The sequence below is a fragment of the Panicum hallii genome, chromosome 5, assembly GCF_002211085.1.
Source record: "Panicum hallii strain FIL2 chromosome 5, PHallii_v3.1, whole genome shotgun sequence".
Taxonomy (NCBI): domain Eukaryota; kingdom Viridiplantae; phylum Streptophyta; class Magnoliopsida; order Poales; family Poaceae; genus Panicum; species Panicum hallii.
In genome coordinates, this window is record NC_038046.1 from 5,161,623 (window position 1) to 5,181,987 (window position 20,365).

Consider the following 20,365-nt stretch of genomic DNA (forward strand, 5'->3'; position numbering starts at 1 on the left):
GATTTGTTTATTGAGTTATACGCTCACACGTGTCTCTTTTGGAGTTACCTCTACAGATTCAACTCCTCATCGAACTGAGATTGCCAGATTGGACAGGTGGAGTCTGCCTTAATGACAAGCAGATATGAGGTTGATGGTGCTCAGCTTATTCGTTACTGTTTTCTAAACTATACATACTTGCAGTACTACTCCTTGATATATGCAACACAGTGCAGGGGAAAAGAGCTGCTGTTTCCTGCTGCAATTGCAATCCTCAGTGTTGTCGTTCCTTGCAGCATGTAGAACTGAAGAGGTGAGGGCACAGCTTATCCTCCAAAACAGCAGGTTTGCAACATACACACAGATTCCTGATTCTAATTTCATGTTTTTGTTGTGCCGATCTGGAAACCCAGGATCCGGAGCACCTGATGCATGGCTTTTCCGGCCCAGGCCAAGTCGTTCTCTAATATACTTGGCGGCCTATTTGCCAGCTGGGCGCCTTCCTGACATAAGGTAGTGCCATCGCCGTTCCTTCCCTTCTGTGCTACTGTTTTTGCTTCTCCACGGAGCTCTTCTAGAACCGTCTGGTCTTTGTCCAACATCAACTGATTCAATAAACAGATGAGAAATGCCAGCTATATGATTCTATGCAAAACAAAAGGTGATTCCGTGTTTACCTTTGGTTGGTTCGTTTCATTTGCTACCACCTGCAGAGGAGCATCTGCTAATACTGCTGCCGACTGATTCTTCAGGTTCTCGTCCGCTATGATATGTGCCAGGGTTGCACCATTGATTCCTGCAAGGTCGTCTGAAAACATCACATCTTCCGGCCCGGCCGAGAGCTCTTCCTCCTCCGATACTTTCTGTTTCATGGCGTGATCCCAGTCTTCGTAGACGACCAAGATATTTGTAGTTTCAGTCGTCTCCAGGGTTCTGTTAGCGCCGTGCTGCCAACAAACATGCCCCGAGGCATCTCGCAGCAAGAACTTGAACTCGATCAGCTTGTTTGCCGGCAAATCCTGTCCAGCCCAAAAGCGATCGGGTCACACACCACCATGGAAGGACGCACACTGACTGAATCTCACCGTCTTCGCCGTCCAGACGTGGTCTTCCGACCAATCCAAAGCGGTCGCCTTGCTCGGATCCCACTGGCCCAGCGCTGGGGCGTCGCCGACGACGAGGAACTGCTGCCCGAACGCGCACTGCTTCTTCAGCACGAACTTGACGCGGACCATCTTGCTCCCGGGAACTAGCGCGATCTCTTCACAAGAGAGACATGTCATCGTTAGTGCACTGGGTTTTGTTGTCCGCGTAAAGACATCACTGCTATGAATATGTTCTTAAACGACTATACGCATGACAGATTGACAGGGGGTGGAGCTCGTACCGTCAGCGTCGGGGTAAGGCAGGTTTCCGGCAGGAACAGTGGAGTTCGCCTCATCGTCATCCTCAAGCACCTGTGCCAAAAACGATGGAGTTCACAGTTGGGTGATCGCATCAGGCACACGAACACAAACGGCAGACAAAGCATGTGGCAACAAACAAGCCAACGAACTACGGCGAGACGGCGATCAGATTACCTCCAGCGCCACGGCCTCCTCACCCCGGGATGATTGCACGGGGAGTGGCTCCCCGACCCCAAGGGACGCGACGAGCAGCCTTCTTCTGGCGGCGGGCGGCGCCGAGCCGACGCCGCGTTCCCACGCCCGCACGCGTGGCCTGCTGCCGGGCCGTGCCCGCGCGAGCAGCCCGGCGCGGCGCGCCACGGCGGCGGCGGCTTCCATCGGTTCCGGACACGGCGGCCAGCCTGCAGAGCCGAGGGAAGAGCAGCCGGCGGTAGGAGTGACACACGGCAGTGGACTTGCCTGCGGGGCCGCTGCGCTTTGCCACTTCTGCGTGGCTTTTTTATGTGTGTGGCACGCCGATCGCGGGGTGGCTGTCAGGCTGTGCGGCTGTGTGGTCGTGGTGACCGTGTCAGTTAGCTCGCGGCCGGGCCGGGGCCCTCCCCCTCCCATCCTGCCCCTGGTCTCGCGTCAGGATCCCCGCGCGCGGGGGGTTCGTTTCCTGCCCGCCTGCTCCCGCCGCTCGTTGCGTCTCGCGACCGCGCTCGCGCGGATTCATTCGCTCCGCAACTCGCCGGCGCCCGCCAGCCGCCACCTGCGGATTGTCCTGAGCTCCTGTCTCTGGTATCAATAGCATACGGGTTAATTACGGCAGAGAGTGTCCGACAGCGGCATTACGGATTTGCTTTGGTGTGAACACAAAAGCATTCTGAACGCTTTGCGGATTACGTGCCTGCGATGGATGGATCCTTGTACGTTACGAACGCGCGTGGCTTGAATAACGGGTGCAAGTTTTAGCCCTCCAAATGCCTTCAGTTCGCGCGATAGCGCTTGTGCTTGCATGTACACGCGCAGAAAAAGAAAAAAGGATACAGGCATGCTTACACGTCAACACAGGTAAGCTGAAACCGTAGGGCAAAGGACCAGATCAGAAAATGAACGCGAGTCCTGCCGTATGCTGTATCCATGAGTCATGATTGGCTCCAGTATCACGAACAAACTAGGCGATTGTGTAGGATAACAGGCGGTAGAATATTTGAGGAGACAAGGAGGTAGAATATTTGATCAAATCCATGAAAGAGGCGGCTTAAGGATAGCCTAGAACTCAGTTCATTGGCACAAATTCACTTGGAATTTGGAGAGGTTGTCGAAATGAGATACGGCCAACTCTGAGAAATTATGGTAACATCACCAGAAGATTTCCAAATAGTTCCACATTTATAAACTGATCTCTTGTCGACTAATCGCCCACATGCGTCTTCACAACAACTGAACTGTCGAGAATGATAGTATGATTCGGCAGAACAGATTATAAAGCCAGTTAAACCACAAATAGTGAGCTATCTGAACGAACGACAGCACCATCAAAGGGCTACTGCAGCTATCTGAAGCTGTAGCAGCTCAAAATCTAGTCACTCCGGAGGCAAATGTTGTTGGATACATGTGGCAGCTAGCTCCTACTAATATGGCACACAGCAGAAGAGGATGTTGCTGGATGCATGTGGCAGCTAACTCATGCTAACGTGGTATACAGCGGGAGCATTATGAGATTCCCGAGGCAAATGTTGCTGGATACATGTGGAGTAACTCGTAAATTGGTACACAGCATGACAGCAGAAGCATTAAGAAGCAACGCTGGGCTTTTAAAATTGTATGAAGCACAGGAGAGCATAAATTTCCATAATGGGAAACCCTAAACATTACCAATAGTGAGGCAGATTGTCCGGTGACTTATCAGCTCAGATGCAAATATGGTTCTACATCTATAAGATTGCTGGTTCAGTGGTTCTAGCTATCTTCATAAACAGTCAATTTGATTGCGCTAAACTTATAAGCTGTAACAAAAATAGTTTAATCTGTTTTCATCAACATGAATTTCAATAGATAAATTAAGGATATGAGATCATAAAGAACACTAAAGTACAGATCTTCCACACGGAAAACAAATTTGTGGTGCCTTTTATAAGCTCACGCAGAAGGCAACAGTGTTCTAGAAGTTGTTCCTGTAAACAGAGCATTGATTTAAGTTCATCATGGTCACCGAAGCATAGTTGGTGGAGCAGACAAGTAGATAAGTGAGATAGTAACAAGTAATTTCATGGATCAAAACTGATATGATATTCAAATAGCACAAGTCAAAATTCAGCAAGAAAATTTGCAGAAACTTCACACATCCAATGTTGTGGCTTCACAAAAATCTAGAACAGCCAATACAAACCAATTGACCAATACGGCAGTGCAGAAATTTGAACAGAGATCATATCAGACAGCAAGCTATACATCAAGATCCTGAACTAATTCCCCAATGACCGAAATATTATACAAATGCACAGATCATATCCACGAAACAAGAAGACGCAAGCGCGAAACCTAAAGGAGTAATAACATAGAAGAGATAGAGATGCTGCAGAGTTACAAGGTGTGTCCGGTCCTTGCTCACCAATCAAATCGAATAATCGATCACTTCTCGCCAGGGCGGCTGTCGTAGTCGACAACCTCAGCGTCGGTGACGGAGCGGGAGTGCTGGACGATGGAGCGGCCGATGGAGTTGATCCACTCCTCCTTCTCCTTCTCGGTGTCGGCGATGAAGTACATGGTCTCCCGCGGGGTGGAGAGCTCGAAGGCGTAGGGCCGGTTGAGCACGTCCTCGGCACCCTTGACGGTGAGGCAGGAGGCGACGGGGATGACGCCGCGGGGCACGGAGGCGCGCGTGACGGTCGAGTCCTTGAACCAGAAGAGCCTCCCTTGCTTGAGCACGAACCACCGCCGCCGCCACGTCTTGATGTACTCGCCCTGCTTGGTCAGCCAACCCGCGCGCTCCGGGACGCGCCAGAACTCCACGCCGCCGCCCGCTGAGTCGGCGTCCTCGGACGCCGCGCCGGTGCCCATCACCGCCCGCCACAAGCTCGCCGCCATGGGTGTGGGGAATTTTGGGGATCGGATCGGGTTTGGCGAGGAGTCGCGAGTATTTTTTTTTTCCTTTTCGCGGAGAAGGGGGTTTGTTTTGGTTGGACGGCTGGTTCTGGTTGGGTTGGGTTGCAAGCTGCACTGAGCGAGCTGTTTGTATAATTGTATTACAGCAAAACCAGATTATTCCAAGATTTGACGAGTCCTTTCAGAAATGAATTTTGTTTTGCAAACCGAGTCCTTTTAGGGTTTGAATTACAAGAACAGACACTTACGGAGAAATAAAATATTAGCTTTTTCTCAAATTCAATGATGATTCTCATCTCTAATAACAAAAAAAATCTTTCAGCTCAACAGTTTATTGAATTGTTATATTAAATTGCTTTATTGTGATTTTGTAAACTTAACTCGGGTGACTAGGATATAATATGGATGATTTTAGTTTATGCCCCATATCTTTAGCTACGAGCATTGCATTTTGATAACCAGCACTGCTTTCTCCTAACGATAAACTATTTGTTCTTCACGAATTACACTCTTTTTTCTTCTACTCAACTTTCCTCCATCATCTCATGTCCTCCTCCCACCTTCATCCACAATGCATGAACTTCTACTACTAATTTCTTTAAGATCACCTCATCAACATCCTCGTGTTTTTATGAAGCCATCCTATCTCCACCATCCATGCTCATTTTTATCACGACACATTACATACATTCTTATTGGCGTCATGCATATCCTTGCCTACGAGTTTATCACCAACTTATCCTTTCTCTCTCTAACTCGCTACATTCCCATTTCCTTTTATATATGTGATGATGGTCCTTCTTTAGCACTAAATTTAACTATTTCATTGTCACATATCAAATCAGTGAAAGTGGACAAGAAAATTGAGGAAGAAGTAAAAGGCTCAAGAATAAATACACCGATAGTAAGTAGAAGCCAACGGAAGCACACATAAATACATGATGGTAGATCTTATTGTAGATAATTAACCATCACAATCCTATTTGCATTTGTAAAATCCTATAGTGCAACTCCAACCATAGACAAAAATAGAATGAGCATATTTTATGTTCCATCCTTTTGAGCAGCACAATGGATGGAGTGGCCATATTAGGCTTTTTGTAAATATATTCTGATCAATGTTGTTAGAGTAGCAATGAAAAATTGAAGAGGGAGAAAGCAAATAAGGTTGCACGTGAGTATGAACGGCAAATTTTTTTTTGACCAGTAGCACAATATACATAACTACTAAGTATATACGAGCGATGGTCATATTATTAGCTGAAGAGCGGTACTTATGGTATTATTTCTTTTTCTAGTAACTTGCTTGTTATATGTAGTGAACTGTTCCTTCGCTAGCTCACAAGCGGAGAAGGACATTTGAGCAGCCTAGGCACTTTTCGGATATCAATAAGTAAGCAATCATTTTTCATAAAAACATTACATTTGCTAAGAGCACTGTTATTTCTTTTAAAATTTCACTGGTCAAACTTTTACTGAATAATCAGAATTACGCCTACATGACTGAATTTTCTATCTTGAACTTGACCTATACTGGTAAGTCTTCACAATCACAGTTCCAATATTCCATAAAATTCGCTGTATCTTGCTTAATAATGATGTTTAGCAAGGCTGCAAGAGCCAAGAGGTCAGAGTTCAAAAAAAAACGAGAGCCAAGAGGCCAAGAGCAATCAGCAGCCTCAGCATTTTCCCCCAAATCCCTCCTTCCCTCTCGTAACCTTATTTCAAAAGATGCCACAAAAGGCAACCAAGCCAAGGGAGAATTTCGATATCTGCAAGCGCCCAAGCGGCCAACGGGGCCAAGCCCCCAGAAGAGCCCCAACCCCCCCAAAAGCCGCTCGGCCGTGGAGCCACCGGCAAAACCACGCTAAAATCTCGCCCAAATCACCGCCGCCCCCAGCCATGGCGACCTCCTTCGGTTTCGGCAGCTCCGCGGCCGCGGGCTCCACCGCCTCCTCCCCCTTCTCCTTCTCCTCCACCCCATCCGCCTTCTCCTTCTCCCAGCCGCCGGCGGCCTCCTCCCCCGCCCCCGCCTTCGGCTCCTCGCTCTTTTCCTCATCCTCCGCCGCCGCTTCCTCTGCCCCCACTTTCGGCTCCTCCCTGTTCGGGGCCTCGTCCGCCGCCGCGCCCGCCTCCACTGCAGCCTCCTCCCCTTTTGGCTTCGGATCCACCGGATTCTCGTTCGGGCAATCCACCGCAGCCGCTTCATCGGCCGCGCCCGCCCCATCCCTTTTCGGGCAAACGGCCGCCGCATCCCCCGCCGGAACAACCCCTAGCTTATTCGGCGCTGCCACCTCCGCCGCAAGCAGCCCCGGCCTCTTCGGCGCTGCCTCTGCCCCAGCAAGCAGCCCGGGCCTCTTCGGCGCGTCCGCCGCCGGCTCTGTGACGACTACCCCGGGCCTATTCGGCGCTACCACCTCCGCGGCAACTACTCCGGGCCTATTTGGGGCCACCTCCGCCGCGGCGACCACACCGAACTTATTCGGGGCCACTTCCGCCGCTGCGACGACACCTAGTCTGTTTGGCGCCGCCTCCTCCGCTGCGTCCACGCCAAGTCTCTTTTCTGGAGCCTCCACGGGCTTCAGCTTTGGCTCGTCGGCGTCCGGCTCCACCACTACCACGGCCGCCGCCTCTGCACCATCATTCGGCTTCTCGTTCAGCTCGGGGGCGGCCGCGTCGAGCACTGCTTCCACCGCGGCATCATCACCGGCTTTAGGGTTTGGAGGCGCCACTGGCTCGTCGCTGTTCGGATCCACCACCTCTGCGCCACTCTTCAGTACCACCACCGCCTCTTCTCCAGCGCCTGCTGCAACCACCACGCCATCCTTTGGCTTCTCTGCCTCGCCAGCAACAGTATCCGCCCCGTCCTTTGGTTTTACGCCGTCAACAGCAAGCTCGGCGACGGGGAACACGGCTGCTTCCTTGTTCTCTTCTGCTTCCACGGCCCCTGCCTTTGCTTTCGCTAAGAGCACGTCCGCCACGCCTACCACTTCGGTGTCCTCGCCCGCCACCAGCCTCTCCTTGGCTACTTCGCAGGCTTCACCTGCACCCTCGCTGTTCTCTAATACCACTGCAGCAGGTAGTTCATCTGCCACTACGTCTGGCTTCTCCTTTGGTTCATCTTCGTCAGCTTCTACACCAACTATAGCTTCTGTCTCTGCAACTGGTGCATCCACTGCGCCATCAGCTACTTCAGCTTCTGCAACATCGGGATCATTGTTCCCTGCTGCTTCTACCAGCGGTTTCAGTTTTTCAGTAGCACCATCATCAGCAGCAGCAGCGGCAGCAACAGCCACTACCACCACTGTCACAAGTGCATCTACATCTGCAGGCATGACTACCACATCTCCTTTGACTGGGACAACAGGGTTTCCTAGTTTTAATCTTCAAACAACCACACCAGCTTCTACCTCATCTTCGACACTGTCACTTGGTGAGCTTCCATGGATCTTCGTCATCTGCAATTGTCCTTCAATTTTATGTCTTAAATGTGACCGTAGTTCGATGAAAATGTTAGCCATGGCTAAATGCCTGGTTCGGACCTATTATCGTGCCTCTGTATTTGGTTTAAAATATTCAAGCGTCACCCACATAGAGTTATAGCATCCAGTTTTTACAAATAACATCTCAAATGAATCTACATCGTTGTTTCAGGACCTGATATTTATCACTACCTGCACTATACTGACCCCTATGTTTGTATGTTTTCTACTACAGCTGCTAGCACATCAGCCACCACCACCAGCACAAGCCAGGCAACTTCCTCAGCTGTTCAAGCTAGCAGCACAGGGTTGTAGAAGTTCTCTTGATGCATTTCTACTATTAGTTCTGGATTCTAGACTGACATTTTTCATTTTCTTTCTGTTGTCTTCTGCAGTCCTGCTACTACTACAGCTATCACTCCAGCAGTTTCCCAAGCACCTAAGCTTCCATCAGAAATTGTTGGCAAAAGTGTCGAGGAGGTACTGCACTTATCTGTTTAAACTACAGCTAGTCGATTTTCTCTGTGGCACTTTCTTTTCTCTATCAGCAATGTGTTGGAGGCTAGAGCAATATCTGTGCTGCCTGAACATCTGATTTTTCTAATTAAGTAGTTCGACACTATTTTCACTTTCTAGATAAACTCACATAATTCTCTAAGCTGTAGATTATTAGGGACTGGAACAATGAGCTTCAAGACCGTACTGCGAAGTTCAGGAAACATGCCACTGCAATAGCTGAATGGGACAAGAGAATTCTGCAAAACAGAAATGTTCTTATCAAGCTTGAGGTTTGCCTTTTCACTTACTATTACTTTTTTGAGCAACATATCTAACTGCATTTACTAAGGGGCTCAAACTATCTGGCAAATTCTCATTCAAGCTCTTGCAGTTAGGAGATCAGCTTAAGGCTATACATATGTTTGTGCTTATTTTAGATTATTATTGAGTGCCATTTGTAAAATAATGTTTAAGGTAAATGATATTTATAGTGTATGCTTTGTTACGAGTAGATGGTAGCAGGCTAAGTAAGCTTAGTTGAATCTAATTCCGCAAATATTGGTAGTGCGAAGACCTGAGAAGTAGGAAAATTGATGGTTTCTCAAGGAATTCCAATTGTCTCGGTGAAAAGTTTTGATTCAGATTACTTTATACCTTTTTGAAGATGTTTATGCAAGATTTTTGTGATGATATTGTAAACTGACTATGTACCTCTTTTTTGCAGGCTGAAGTGGCTAAAGTTGTTGAAACACAAACAAGCTTGGAGCGTCAACTTGAGTTGATAGAAACTCATCAGCGAGAGGTTTATGTTTCTGCTAAGTTTCTTTTTTGTTTCCATTGCTTGCATTAACTATACTTCATCCTTTGTTTTATGCTCCTGTTTGCTTGCTTATTCCTGAAATTGATCATCTCGTGGCATTACAGATGCTGAAGATTTCGCCTCTTTGAATTATGTCCCCCTTGTAACCTGCTCATAAATAGTTTTACTTACCTACCATGGATATGGTTTTGTTTTGTCTTTGTCAGTCAACCAACCCTTTGTTGATGAGAAGTTCAGCTTTTTTCTGGTGCTATTCAACATTGTAAACAGAATGGTTTCCAAATGCTAGTTTCCTTGGCATATGTAGTAATTTAAAAGTTGTGAACAGAATGAACTTCCAAATGCAAGGTTCCTTGGCATATGTAATAACAGTAATAAATAATGCTTGTTCCAGCTTGAGCCTTGGCATATGCTGACCTTGAATTACAAGTAAGGATACACGTGGTCAAAGAACAGTGTTGAAAATTTGAAAGTTTCTTTTGCCTAAAATTAAAAAGAAATCCCGTAGTTCGCCATGGTGGCAATTTGATAGGCCTACAGCCCTACACTTGTACATGCCCTGTATAGTGATTGTTTGATGCCTGCTTAAAATAAAGGTGACTTTCAATTGGTTAATAGTCCTTGAACTCAAATGTGGCAGTTTGACAATAAGATCCATAAGCATTCTTGTGTGAAAGTGTTGTTCCCCTTTTTTTGGTTTATTGTGAACCTTATACATGATACTGATTTTTCTTTAGGCTAGAGACTGCTATGAGATAGAGGTCAGAGTTCAAGGTCTGCAATACCACTAGCAGTTTTTCTTGCTTAATGATTGCAATTTATTGAAAAATATCTGAATCAGTCCCCTTGCAATTTTACATGTAGTTTAACCTTGTTTTTTTTAAAAAAATCTCGAGTTCTGTTCCTATCATCATGGAGCTTCATTCAGCTGCTAACTTGCAAAGGACTTGTTTTATAATTGCAGGTAGACAACGCTCTACAGGGTATGGAGGAGGAAGCTGAACGCATATTCCAGGATGAACGCGTGTTACTTCGTGGAGATGAGGCTGCTTCAGCAAGAGATACAATGTTAGTTCAAGAAACTTGTCTTGCTGTTTCTGTCTGGGTTTTAGTTTTACTCCAAATCTAGGGTAAACGTAGTATAAAGAAATACAGTTCAAATCATTTTGGAAGAAAACAGTAGTATGGTTTCTCAAAATGACATCTGAATTGAATGTTATTTTTAGGGAACTGAATTGAATATTATACATATAGATAACAGATCACCTGTTTATTTTTTTAATGGTTTGTTTGCAATGGTGTCATGGCTTCAAAAGTTAGCAGAACTTGTCCTGGTTCATTAAATTACTCTATACTGTTTATTCTTGTTTGGGATAGAAAATGCCAAGATTCCTCTTTCACATATACTTTGTTTTGTGTCTCCCAATTAAATTTGTTTTGCAATGCTAAGGTATGAGCAAGCAGAAGTTGTGGAACATGAATTGCAACATATGACAGAACAAGTAAAATCCATCATTCAGTCTATGAATGCTACTCAGGTTAGTCAGGAATCAAATATACTAATGGACTTGCTATTCAGTCTCAAGCAATCTCTTACTAACCTTGTCTGATTCAGGGTGGTGAGCTTGAGGCCTCTGATAGTATGACACCATTTGATGTTGCTGTCCGGATACTGGATAATCAACTGCGGTCCCTGATGTGGATTGATGAGAAGGTCAGGATATCTAACTGCTTATGATCATTTTTTTCTTTTTCTTTTTAACTTCTCATTTCTTTCAGTTTGATATGTTGAAACCCCATCCCTACATATTGTAAGTTGTCAAGTGTAATTATCTTAGCAATGGTGTTGGCATGATGCAGAACCGTATTGTCTGGTTCTGTGCTACAATGCTGTAGAATCTGCCTTTGAACAAAGCTTATCCCATACTTTAATATACTGTTTAGTTGAATCCTGCCATTTCACCATATAGCCTTTCATAGTTATGTGAAACCTTGCCTTTGATCAAAACTGGAGCAATTTGATTTATATCATCTTTTTCATTGCAAGATGTCTGATGTATTGACATTTTCACGCCGGTTATATTTCTAGTAGTTATTAATTAATGGACTCAGCTGTCTGATATGTTTGGCTCGAAACCATTATTGATGTTTTTTTCTTCCATTTTGCCTAGGTTAACGAGTTCTCTGGCAGAATACAGAGGCTGCCCAACAACAGCGCTTCAGCTGAACGTGACTCCGGGATTCCCAGGTTTTGGTTAAGCTGATCCGGGCTAGTAAGCATATGCTGTGCTTGGTTCCACTAACCCACAGCAAATGTTACGTGTTGTTTTCTCCCCGTTAAAGTACTTTGGTGCCACATAGCTCTAGCTGGTTGAACTCTTTGATTGATACTAATCAATGTCACTCAGATTGCTGGTTATCAGCCCTCTGCTTTGCATCAATTACTTGTGTTTTCAATTCATATAAAAAAATTCCTTGACAGTAACTTAAGTTTTTTTATAAGAACAGTAACTTCAGTTTTTTTCTAACATCTGAAGGCTTTAACAGTATACAAGGGTTATTTGGGAAGAAGTAACAACTAGAGGGGGGTTATGATTTCTGCAGGCAGCATGCAGCTAGAGAAATTAGTGTAGTAGAACCACTCGACTGATATACGTGGAACCATTCACCTGTTATTGTTCCAGTCACTCTCTCCATGAGGCCCAATAAAATGTAGCCTGTCTGAAGCTATCGACTAATGGGCTTTCTAGGTCTGTTTCGCTTCGAATAGACCCATAAAAATTCGAAGCTCCTCTGCTTCGCGCGATGTGGCCCAAAAGCACACTAGCTTTCTGGAAAGATGCTACTCCCTACTGGCATATTGCAATCTCACCCCTTGTGTTTTGAAAAAAAGCGATGGCACAATTTGCTTTTCTGTTCCATGTTAAGCTTACCTACCTTGCTATTCCTTAGCTTGGTCTTGGATCTGTTCTATACAACCAAGATAAGCTACTTGATAAAAAAGCTACCGGCTTCCTTCACCTGAAATGAGAGGCTTCCTAGAAACAGTCGGACAACCAAAGACGCACCAGTGTGTCCCTGGCACGCCACACTCACTCCTGGTTTAGGTCAGTATCCGTCATCGACAAATCCGTTGCAAACGGCAATCACCAAGCACAGCTCATTAATTCATCATGGGATTCCTTTCAACGGCGAGTGTGAGCTGCATGTGAACTGTGAGGCTCGAGTGTAGGAGTTCTTAAACCAAACCATGTGCGGAAAACCTCCGAACTCGGAATCAAATCGAACAAAACCGTCACCAACGGCTACTTGCAGCTAGACTAAACCATCTCCGAACTCGTCGACGGCACATGGCCGCTCTGCGCCACCACCGCCACTGTCCCTTAAGCTAGCTTGCCTCTCCATGATAGTCTTCAGGACCTGGGGAGGAACACAGATACAGAGATGCAGCAAAGCCAGAGGAAATCTGGAGAGAAACCGGTGGTCAAGGGGGCACATGCCCGCTCCATGTGCGGCTGATGCCCGAGGGAGGATCGGGGGAATCCAGTTGCAAGAGAGCTCGGCTCGCACCACTCACATGGGCGAATTAAAGCGCAATCTTGGCAACCAAGGCCCGTGTTGATGCTGCGACCCGGAAGCCAGTCCATAATTCAGTACGATGTATTGTTACGCCGTACGCCAAGAGTCCAAATCCGACCCTCGAAAACGACTAAACGAGCAGTAGGGTGGTATGATTAGACCTGCCGCCGCCGCCGCTAATCATAGTCACCTGATGAGCGACCCATTGACACGGTGTCACTGCGCGCAAAGCCCCAGCCAAGCCATCCCAGTTCAGCGGCCTCGCAAGGGCGCCGCCCCGGGTGTGCGCGTAATTATGGTCCGCGCCGACCCACGCCGCGCCCGCAGCATCCTTCTCTTCTTTCTCCCGTGCGGTGGATCGCTTTGGGGCGTCCTTTCAAAGAAGCCCATAAAAACCCGTCGGGAAAACTTTAGCCGCTCGGCGAAAGCGGCGCGGCCGAAGCGAGCAACAACATGTACAGCAACACAACGCCAGGAAGAGGAGGAGGTCCAAAGCGAAGGGGCAATAAACAAAGGCCACTGTGTTTTGCCTTTAGCTAGCATGAGGAATCGTCCAGTCCATTACAAGCGCCCACACGCTACACAACATGGTCCAAGCTCCATGAATCAAGGGAGGAGTAGAAAAAAGAAGAAACTAAAGAACCCTACAGGATAAGTATGTCGTATCATATGGACTATGGAATCGTCACATGAGCCGAGAGCGAGAGCGGGAGAAAGAGAGGGCCTTATAAGCCATGACCATCACTCACACTTATACTGGTTGGCAAGCCAAACAAAACACAAGGAACACCAATGGCAACGGACCGGCCGGGTGGGGTGGGGGAAAGCAACGCACGCGGCAGCGGCACGGCCCCGGGGGCGAGGAGAGGAGACCTTGTTCCGGCAGGGAACGAACGGACCCGAGCCGCCGCCGTGCGTGAAACCTCTGCTGCTGATCGAGTTCTGCTACGGTGTGAAGTGGCACCCTAGGGGAGGCAGGGGAGGGAGAGGAGGCTTGTATATTACAAGGCGACCAAAACCTAGCAATTAACACTGGCTGCTGCGAAAGCGGCGCGCCGGCCGGCTTCCTTGCGATGCCTCCGGCCGGCGCTGCGCATCTAGTGGTGCGGCAACGGCGCCGCCGCGGCCGGGACGGGCGGCTTGGGGCACTGGTAGCACTTGGCGAAGAGCCCGAAAGTGTCGATCTGCCTGATGAAGTTGACCATGCTGGCCCAGCCGCCGAGCCCGAAGCCGACCACCAGCACCCACACCACGATGAACACGTTCACCACGAACATCCCCGTCCAGCTCGGCAGGAAGAACGGTGGCTTCTCCGCAGCATTCTGTTGCATTTTCCATGAGAGAAAAAAACGTCAGAAAGCATCGAAAAGCTAGCGGAATATACACATACTAGTAGTCTAGTAGTACACAGCTGTGCAGGATAAGATGAGCATCGCGCGTGTTCCTAGTACTATCTTTTTCGGGGCATTTTCAGGGCTCCTGTTCGATTTCCTTTCGGAAATAAAGCTGGGGAAAAGGAGGGCCGGGAAAGGAACCCTCCAGCCGCGCACCCAAATCCCCATCGCCATCCCACGTCTATCTATCCCTCGCGCTCCAGCAGTCATCCCGACGCTGCCTGGCGCGCGCGTCCAGAACGCGCCACCGCCGCGACGTCGACCACCGGCGCACGGCGCGCCAGGGTCTCCCATGACAGCATGCCACCGAACATCAGCACCGCATCGGCGCAACGTCAGACACGTCGACGGTCGCTTTCCACAGACCCATCACCGCCGTCCCGTACCCGCGCGCAAGTCGCGGCGCGGCGGGCGCGCCGTGCATTCCCCACCTCGCTCACGGCACACCCGCCGGGGGGCCGGGACCAGCCCGCCAGCCACCGGAACCTTGCACGAGGAAGCCACCGGCAGGCCGATCGATCTGCCATGGCCGCTGGCGCTTTGCCAAAGCGACGGGCAGACACGCGGATCCGGGACGCGGGGGCGATCCCGATCACCCGATCCGTCGTCCATATCGCAGTCGGACGCCGCGGGGCGGGGCCGGCTTCGAATTAATGTGGCTGTTGGCCGGATTCAATGATTGGGGATTTGCCCATGTAGGCGGCGGGGCCCGGCGCTCTGTGCATCTAACATGAACTGGGAAGCTGCTGCCTGTGCTGTGCACGGATCTCCACTGTCTATTCCATGGCCTGTGCCGCGTGTGCTCCCACTCCCGGAACTGTTCGTGACAGGGCCACGGCTGCTGCGGCCACTGCTCTGGACAACGGGATGAACGGATCGGGTCACCACCCCTGCCCGTACTCGCACCAGTTGGCAATCGCACTGCCAAGCCAGATGCTGTTCGGGCATCAAAGCCATTTTTCTGGTACTCGAAGCACGGGCACCAAAAACATGCCATGATCGACCATGGATGGATGGAAGAACTGGGGGAGGATCGGAGCCGGAGGAGGAAGTGGGGCGCTTACCATGCGCGCGGAGGCCGTGCGGTAGGTGAGGATGTGGGCGAGCGCGGGGATGATGTAGACGGTGAAGCTGACAAGGAGAGCGCCGACGGCGGAGTTGATGGGCCCGAAGAAGGGGAAGATGATGGCGAGGAACCAGATGGGCACCACGATGGGAAGCCGCGCCAGCGCGCGCTTGAAGATGCTCTTGGTGTCGTGCATCCCGATCACCTTCTCCCACACGAAGTAGAGAGGCGTGCACGCGAACCCGAACGTGATGAACTGGTGGATCAGCATCAGGATCACCGCCGCGTCGCGCCACCCGTTCTTGGGCAGCAGCGAGAAGGCGTTCGAGTGGTTCAGAAGCTCGTCGCCGAACGCCCAGTACATGGCCGACGCCGACGGCAGCGTCAGCGTGAACACGTACAGCGTCGCCAGCAGGTAGATGTACTTGAACTTGGCCGGCTTCCACATGGCGTGCATGATCTCGCTGCACAGAAAACCAACAATTATACTTTATTAATAGTTTTCATTTCATCATCTAGCAAAAGTTCAGAAATAAAGTACATTTATAGAAAAAAAATATACAGGAAATTAACGGACTAAACGGCCTCGCACATGCGAGTCAATGATGCCGAGACTTTAGTTGATCAAATGATACGCGACGACGGCAAAAGGAAATCATGCTAGTGCTTCTCCCAGTCACGCACCGGCACGGCAGGATACTTGCTTGCAAAGATCTCGGCGGCAGGAGGAATCTTGCAAGCTCTAGCCAACACATGCATGCCGCGCCTCCCAGTCAAATGATGGAGGACCCGGCAAGTGCGGCCAAATAAGGCCGTTGCCAGTAAACTAATCGCCTGCTCAACACTCAGCTCCAGCTTAGAAGATCTCGTGATGCACGCCACTAATCGTCAGATCACTCTTACAGTCTCCAGTGCAGTAGGTGCCTAACTGGCCGGGCTCTGAAGAAATTGCTCGGATCCGGCAATGGTGAGGGGCACTGTCAATCAAGGTGGACAGAGACCCTCACCACCTTCTTTTAGGATGGATTACCAGTAAACTAATCGCCTGCTCAACACTCAGCTCCAGCTTAGAAGATCTCGTGATGCACGCCACTAATCGTCAGATCACTCTTACAGTCTCCGGTGCAGTAAGTGCCTAACTGGCCGGGCTCTGAAGAAATTGCTCGGATCCAGCAATGGTGAGGGGCACTGTCAATCAAGGTGGACAGAGACCCTCACCACCTTCTTTTAGGATGGATTACCCAAAGTGGGCGTGTCTCCATTGCTCCACTAAGCAAGGCTTTCCATTGCTAAGCTTAAACACCTAAAGTCCCAATCCATGGATGGTTGCAAGCTTATCATCATCATATCGCTCTCTGCATGAGGGCAGCTAGATAGGAACGAATTGCACCTGCAACGCATGATGTGAACTCTGCACTAGCCAAATTCAACGAAGCATGGTTTCTTTCCCCATTTCCCCCCACTAGAACAAGCAGTCAAGCACCCACATGCCGGAGCTGGAGATAGAAAATTCCCAGATCTCCGACCCAAAGGCGCCCACTAGAGACCAAGGCGTTTGAACACCGCACTAGAGCGCCGCTGCTGCTAATTATTCCTCGCATGGCCTCTAATCATGCCACAGCCATCAATAACAATAATCCAGGCAATAAAATAGATCAGGAATAAGCATTGAGCAAGCAGTGGGAATAAAGGGATCATCCTCAAGCCGTCTATTCTAATGCAAAGTGGCTAACGCTGCATCTCTTTTCCCTCCCTCCCTCATAGGCTATATCTTGTACTGGTAGGGGATCTTTGGGATGCATCCCTCCTCCAGTTCACACACAAATGCACATGAACACACCGAGCTTTAGGAGCCGGATCACTGCATTTCATCACCTACGGCCGCAGCTAACACAAGCAGCTGGTTCCCACCACGCACAAGCTAAGCCCAGCGCTGCCTACAAGTTTTTTGTTTTTCTGCAAGTGGCCCTGGCTGTTCATGGGGATCTGCTGCACGCCGTGGAGGTAGCTTTGCGAAGCTGAGCTAGCTGCAAAGCTACAATCATGCATGTGTAGTTAGGATTAACTACAGTGTCGCGGCGTGGTACTGCAGCTGGTCTGGTATCGCCCACCATGGACGGAAGGGAGGGGACCAATGGAATGGAAACCGGAGGCAGGCTGGTTTCCAATCCGGACATGTCCTCCCCGGCGGCAGGCAAAAGCTGCAGCTGGTGAAAAGCTCACTTGACCTCTGCAAGCTCTGCTCCAGGGTAACTTAACAGCAGCACCCTTCCAAGTAATTAACAACTAAACAAAGAACTTAATGCTAATTAACAATAGCATTCGGCTAAAGTGCAGAATTGGAGTATAGTAAGTTCATGCTGCTAATTTGACTTGAGTTCATCCATTTCGGGAAGGAAAGGAACTGAGGAGTTGGCTGCTAGTAGAAAGACTTACACTGTGACGGCGTGGCCGCCGAAGGTGTAGAGGATGTTGGTGGCGCCGGTGAAGTAGAGCACGAGCTTGGTCGGACCGGTGTGCGCGACGCCCTCGACCTGCACGTACGCGTCGGCGCCGACGGCGACGGTCAATCATTTGTAGACAGCATTGCCCCCAAACCGAAGACGGATAGGACCCAGCGTGCGTTGGGATGGCGCTCTCCCCGGTGGATGGAGGTCGGGGGCTCACCTGGCCGTTGATGAGCGCGGCGATGGCGAGGTACCACGCGGTGTAGGTGGTCATGCCGAGCCCCAGGAAGGACCAGATCCGGTAGTTGTGGAAGGAGGGGATGAACACCGTGGTGGCGCAGCAGGCGCCGAAGATGTACGTCCATGTCCGCTTGTCCAGCCGGTCGTTGATGTAGTAGATGTTGCTGCACACAAAGACGAAAGATCTTCAGCTCACCCCTCCTCGCACGCGGTGTGCAGCAGCGGAATGGAAGAGAGGGAAGGGTCGAGCGACCCACCTGGCGCAGGCGATCAGCTGGATTACGGAGCCGAAGAGCAGGAACGTGCAGTTGAAGGCCAGGCCGGCCGCCTTCCAGTACGGGCCCAGCAGCCCGTCCAGCACTTCGAACCACTGGTCAACATCATCACATCACAAGATTATCATCAGAGTACTCTTATCATCAGTTCTATCACTACTGCTGATACTACTGAGTTTCTACCATCATCTTTTTTTTTAATCACAGATTGTTAGTTGCCCAAACGGCTTTTGCGAGAGATAAGGATCATTGAACTCCCCAAATCCACTCCGGCATCCATGGCTCCGCTCGCTTTTGGGTTGACAAGCAGCACAGCGGAGCATGCAGACGAGGGGCCGGGGGATCCAATACCCTCTCCCGTTTCCACAAAAGGCGGCATTTCTGCAGCCACGGCGGATCGATAACGACCAAACGCGACGAGAAAAAGCAAATTTTTGGTAAAAAAAAAAAGATCCCGAGACCGGATCAAAAGGAGCGAAACTGTAGTCAGTTGCAGATGTTATGGCGGGGAGGAGAAAGTGGAGTTGGGAGACGGCGGCGGCGGTGGCGGAAGCGAGGAGGCGGACGGAGGAGCCATACCTGGATGACGTGGTTCTTGAAGCTGACGCCTTCCTTCTCCTTGCGGGAGCGATACTCGACGTAGAGGACACTGATGAGGTAGGCCGTCCAGCTGCCCAGGAAGCCGTAGAAGATCTGCAGCAGCACGCCGGATAGCATCCCCAGCTGCGAGAAGGAGTACGGCAGGGTCAGGAGCACCTGCGCCACCTGCAAGACCAGGAGCCATGGAAAAAAAAATTCAGTGCCAGGCTGCCAGCCGGTGCTCTCTCTATCTCTGTGCTCAGCTGAGGGAGCAACGCGCACGCCATGGCGGATGGCGCTCCGCTCACCTGGTTGGAGGCGCAGCTGAACCACGCGTCCCAGACGGAGCCGCCGTGCCAGAGGAAGCTCTTCATGCTGAACTTGCCGCCGCCGTGCTGCTCGTCGCCGTCGCCCGCGCCGGCGATGCCCATGACCCCGACCTCCTCCTCCTTGGCGTTGCCGTCGGCCACGATGGCCTCCTCCAGCTGCTCGCGCGCCATCCTGAAGCGCCCGGCCTTCCCGTCTCCGGCCGCTGCGTCGTTCAGAAAAGTTACGTGAGTAGCTGCCGACCAGATCAAGATCCAAAGAACAATACAATAATAAAACTAAAAAAACACAGCCCGTACAGAAGCAGAACACAGAGGACGAAACCCGACGGGGCGCGAACGAACGAACGAAGGAACGAAAAGGCAGCAAGAACACCAACGCCAAGACCCACCTTTTGCAGGGAGAAGATTTTGAAGATCGCGGGAGGCCGGAGGGCGAGTGGCGTGCAGTAAATGCAGGGTGGGTTTCGAAAGTGAAGGGAAGGGAATGGAATGCGGCGGAATTTACTGTGCTATCGACGGGGAGGCTCTGTCCGCCTGCAAGACGGGGGCTAGCGTGGTGGCCGCGCCGCGCGGTTGGCAGGCGTCGAGCCGGAGTTGCGGAGCGGAGCTTGAGACTGCGGCCGGGTCCTTTCCCGACGCTGCTTCTTCCTCGGCCTTGCTCTGTTCTTCCTTTATGAGGGAGTAATGGCGAGGGGCTAGGGAGAGGGGGCGAGCGCAGCAGGTGTGGGCTATCACTCCGTAGGAGAGGGGGGGGGGGAGGTGAGGGAGGGGGAGCCCCTCTGCGTGTGCGATTCGGTGAGAGAAGAGGAGGGAGATGGTGAGGGAACGATACCAATTGCGGCTTTATAACGCGCGCGGCTTGCAGACTGGCGAAGCCTTCTCTTTTCTTTTTTTTTCAGACCGGCGAAGCCTTCTCTCTGCCCGGCCTTTTCACATTTCGCTCCTCCGTTTTTGTTTGTTTTTATTAGTTTCTCTCTCCTCCGTGGCACTTCCTTTTTTACATCCATGACTACGGTTTACAAGATGGAATTCCAATTAACAATTTCTACAAGAGAAATGCTATTTATATGTTTACAGATTCTTTGGGAAAAATTCAATTGGATTCATAATATTTTAATATAAGGAATTTTGTTTCAGCAAAGACATTAAATGTTCCATGTATGTAAAAAAGTTTCCAAACA

The 20,365-nt window shown here is 50.0% G+C and overlaps 4 protein-coding genes and 1 long non-coding RNA gene across 9 annotated transcripts; 2 read left to right on the forward strand and 3 right to left on the reverse strand.

The window, feature by feature from the left end:
- Positions 1 to 88: 88 nt before the first annotated feature.
- LOC112893333 lies at positions 89 to 2,052 on the reverse strand. The gene is made up of 5 exons (XM_025960604.1): positions 1,560 to 2,052; positions 1,367 to 1,436; positions 1,065 to 1,240; positions 657 to 998; positions 89 to 584 (listed from the first exon to the last, which is right to left on the reverse strand). The coding sequence occupies exons 1-5, from the start codon at positions 1,992 to 1,994 to the stop codon at positions 360 to 362; spliced, it is 1,248 nt and encodes a 415-aa protein (XP_025816389.1). The 5' UTR covers positions 1,995 to 2,052; the 3' UTR covers positions 89 to 359.
- LOC112893337 lies at positions 499 to 1,479 on the forward strand. Its single transcript, XR_003228782.1, has 3 exons — positions 499 to 640; positions 732 to 1,263; positions 1,343 to 1,479. It is a non-coding gene; the product is annotated as an uncharacterized LOC112893337 (long non-coding RNA).
- Positions 2,053 to 3,682: 1,630 nt separating the features above from the next.
- On the reverse strand, positions 3,683 to 4,565 carry LOC112893335 (pleckstrin homology domain-containing protein 1-like). Its single transcript, XM_025960606.1, has one exon. It carries the CDS (start codon positions 4,455 to 4,457, stop codon positions 4,002 to 4,004), a length of 456 nt encoding a protein of 151 aa, XP_025816391.1. The 5' UTR covers positions 4,458 to 4,565; the 3' UTR covers positions 3,683 to 4,001.
- A 1,811-nt stretch (positions 4,566 to 6,376) lies between these two features.
- Positions 6,377 to 11,796, forward strand: LOC112894216 (nuclear pore complex protein NUP62). Of its 3 annotated transcripts, XM_025961850.1 has the most exons (10): positions 6,378 to 7,554; positions 7,663 to 7,911; positions 8,181 to 8,265; positions 8,353 to 8,437; positions 8,623 to 8,745; positions 9,180 to 9,257; positions 10,240 to 10,343; positions 10,726 to 10,813; positions 10,891 to 10,989; positions 11,447 to 11,796. In XM_025961850.1, exons 1-10 carry the CDS (start codon positions 6,378 to 6,380, stop codon positions 11,537 to 11,539), a joined length of 2,181 nt encoding a protein of 726 aa, XP_025817635.1. In that variant the 3' UTR covers positions 11,540 to 11,796. The 3 variants fall into 3 exon arrangements, with proteins under 3 accessions (XP_025817636.1, XP_025817635.1, XP_025817634.1); XM_025961851.1 differs by having other exon boundaries at positions 6,377 to 7,911; XM_025961849.1 differs by having other exon boundaries at positions 6,378 to 7,908; positions 8,193 to 8,265.
- A 1,564-nt stretch (positions 11,797 to 13,360) lies between these two features.
- On the reverse strand, positions 13,361 to 19,946 carry LOC112894126 (auxin transporter-like protein 1). Of its 3 annotated transcripts, none has more exons than XM_025961741.1 (8): positions 19,690 to 19,946; positions 19,164 to 19,387; positions 18,856 to 19,041; positions 18,259 to 18,371; positions 17,982 to 18,165; positions 17,751 to 17,848; positions 15,313 to 15,778; positions 13,361 to 14,176 (listed from the first exon to the last, which is right to left on the reverse strand). In XM_025961741.1, exons 2-8 carry the CDS (start codon positions 19,353 to 19,355, stop codon positions 13,952 to 13,954), a joined length of 1,464 nt encoding a protein of 487 aa, XP_025817526.1. In that variant the 5' UTR covers positions 19,356 to 19,387; positions 19,690 to 19,946; the 3' UTR covers positions 13,361 to 13,951. The 3 variants fall into 3 exon arrangements, with proteins under 3 accessions (XP_025817526.1, XP_025817525.1, XP_025817527.1); XM_025961740.1 differs by having other exon boundaries at positions 19,574 to 19,946; XM_025961742.1 differs by having other exon boundaries at positions 19,482 to 19,946.
- Between the last annotated feature and the right edge of the window lie 419 nt (positions 19,947 to 20,365).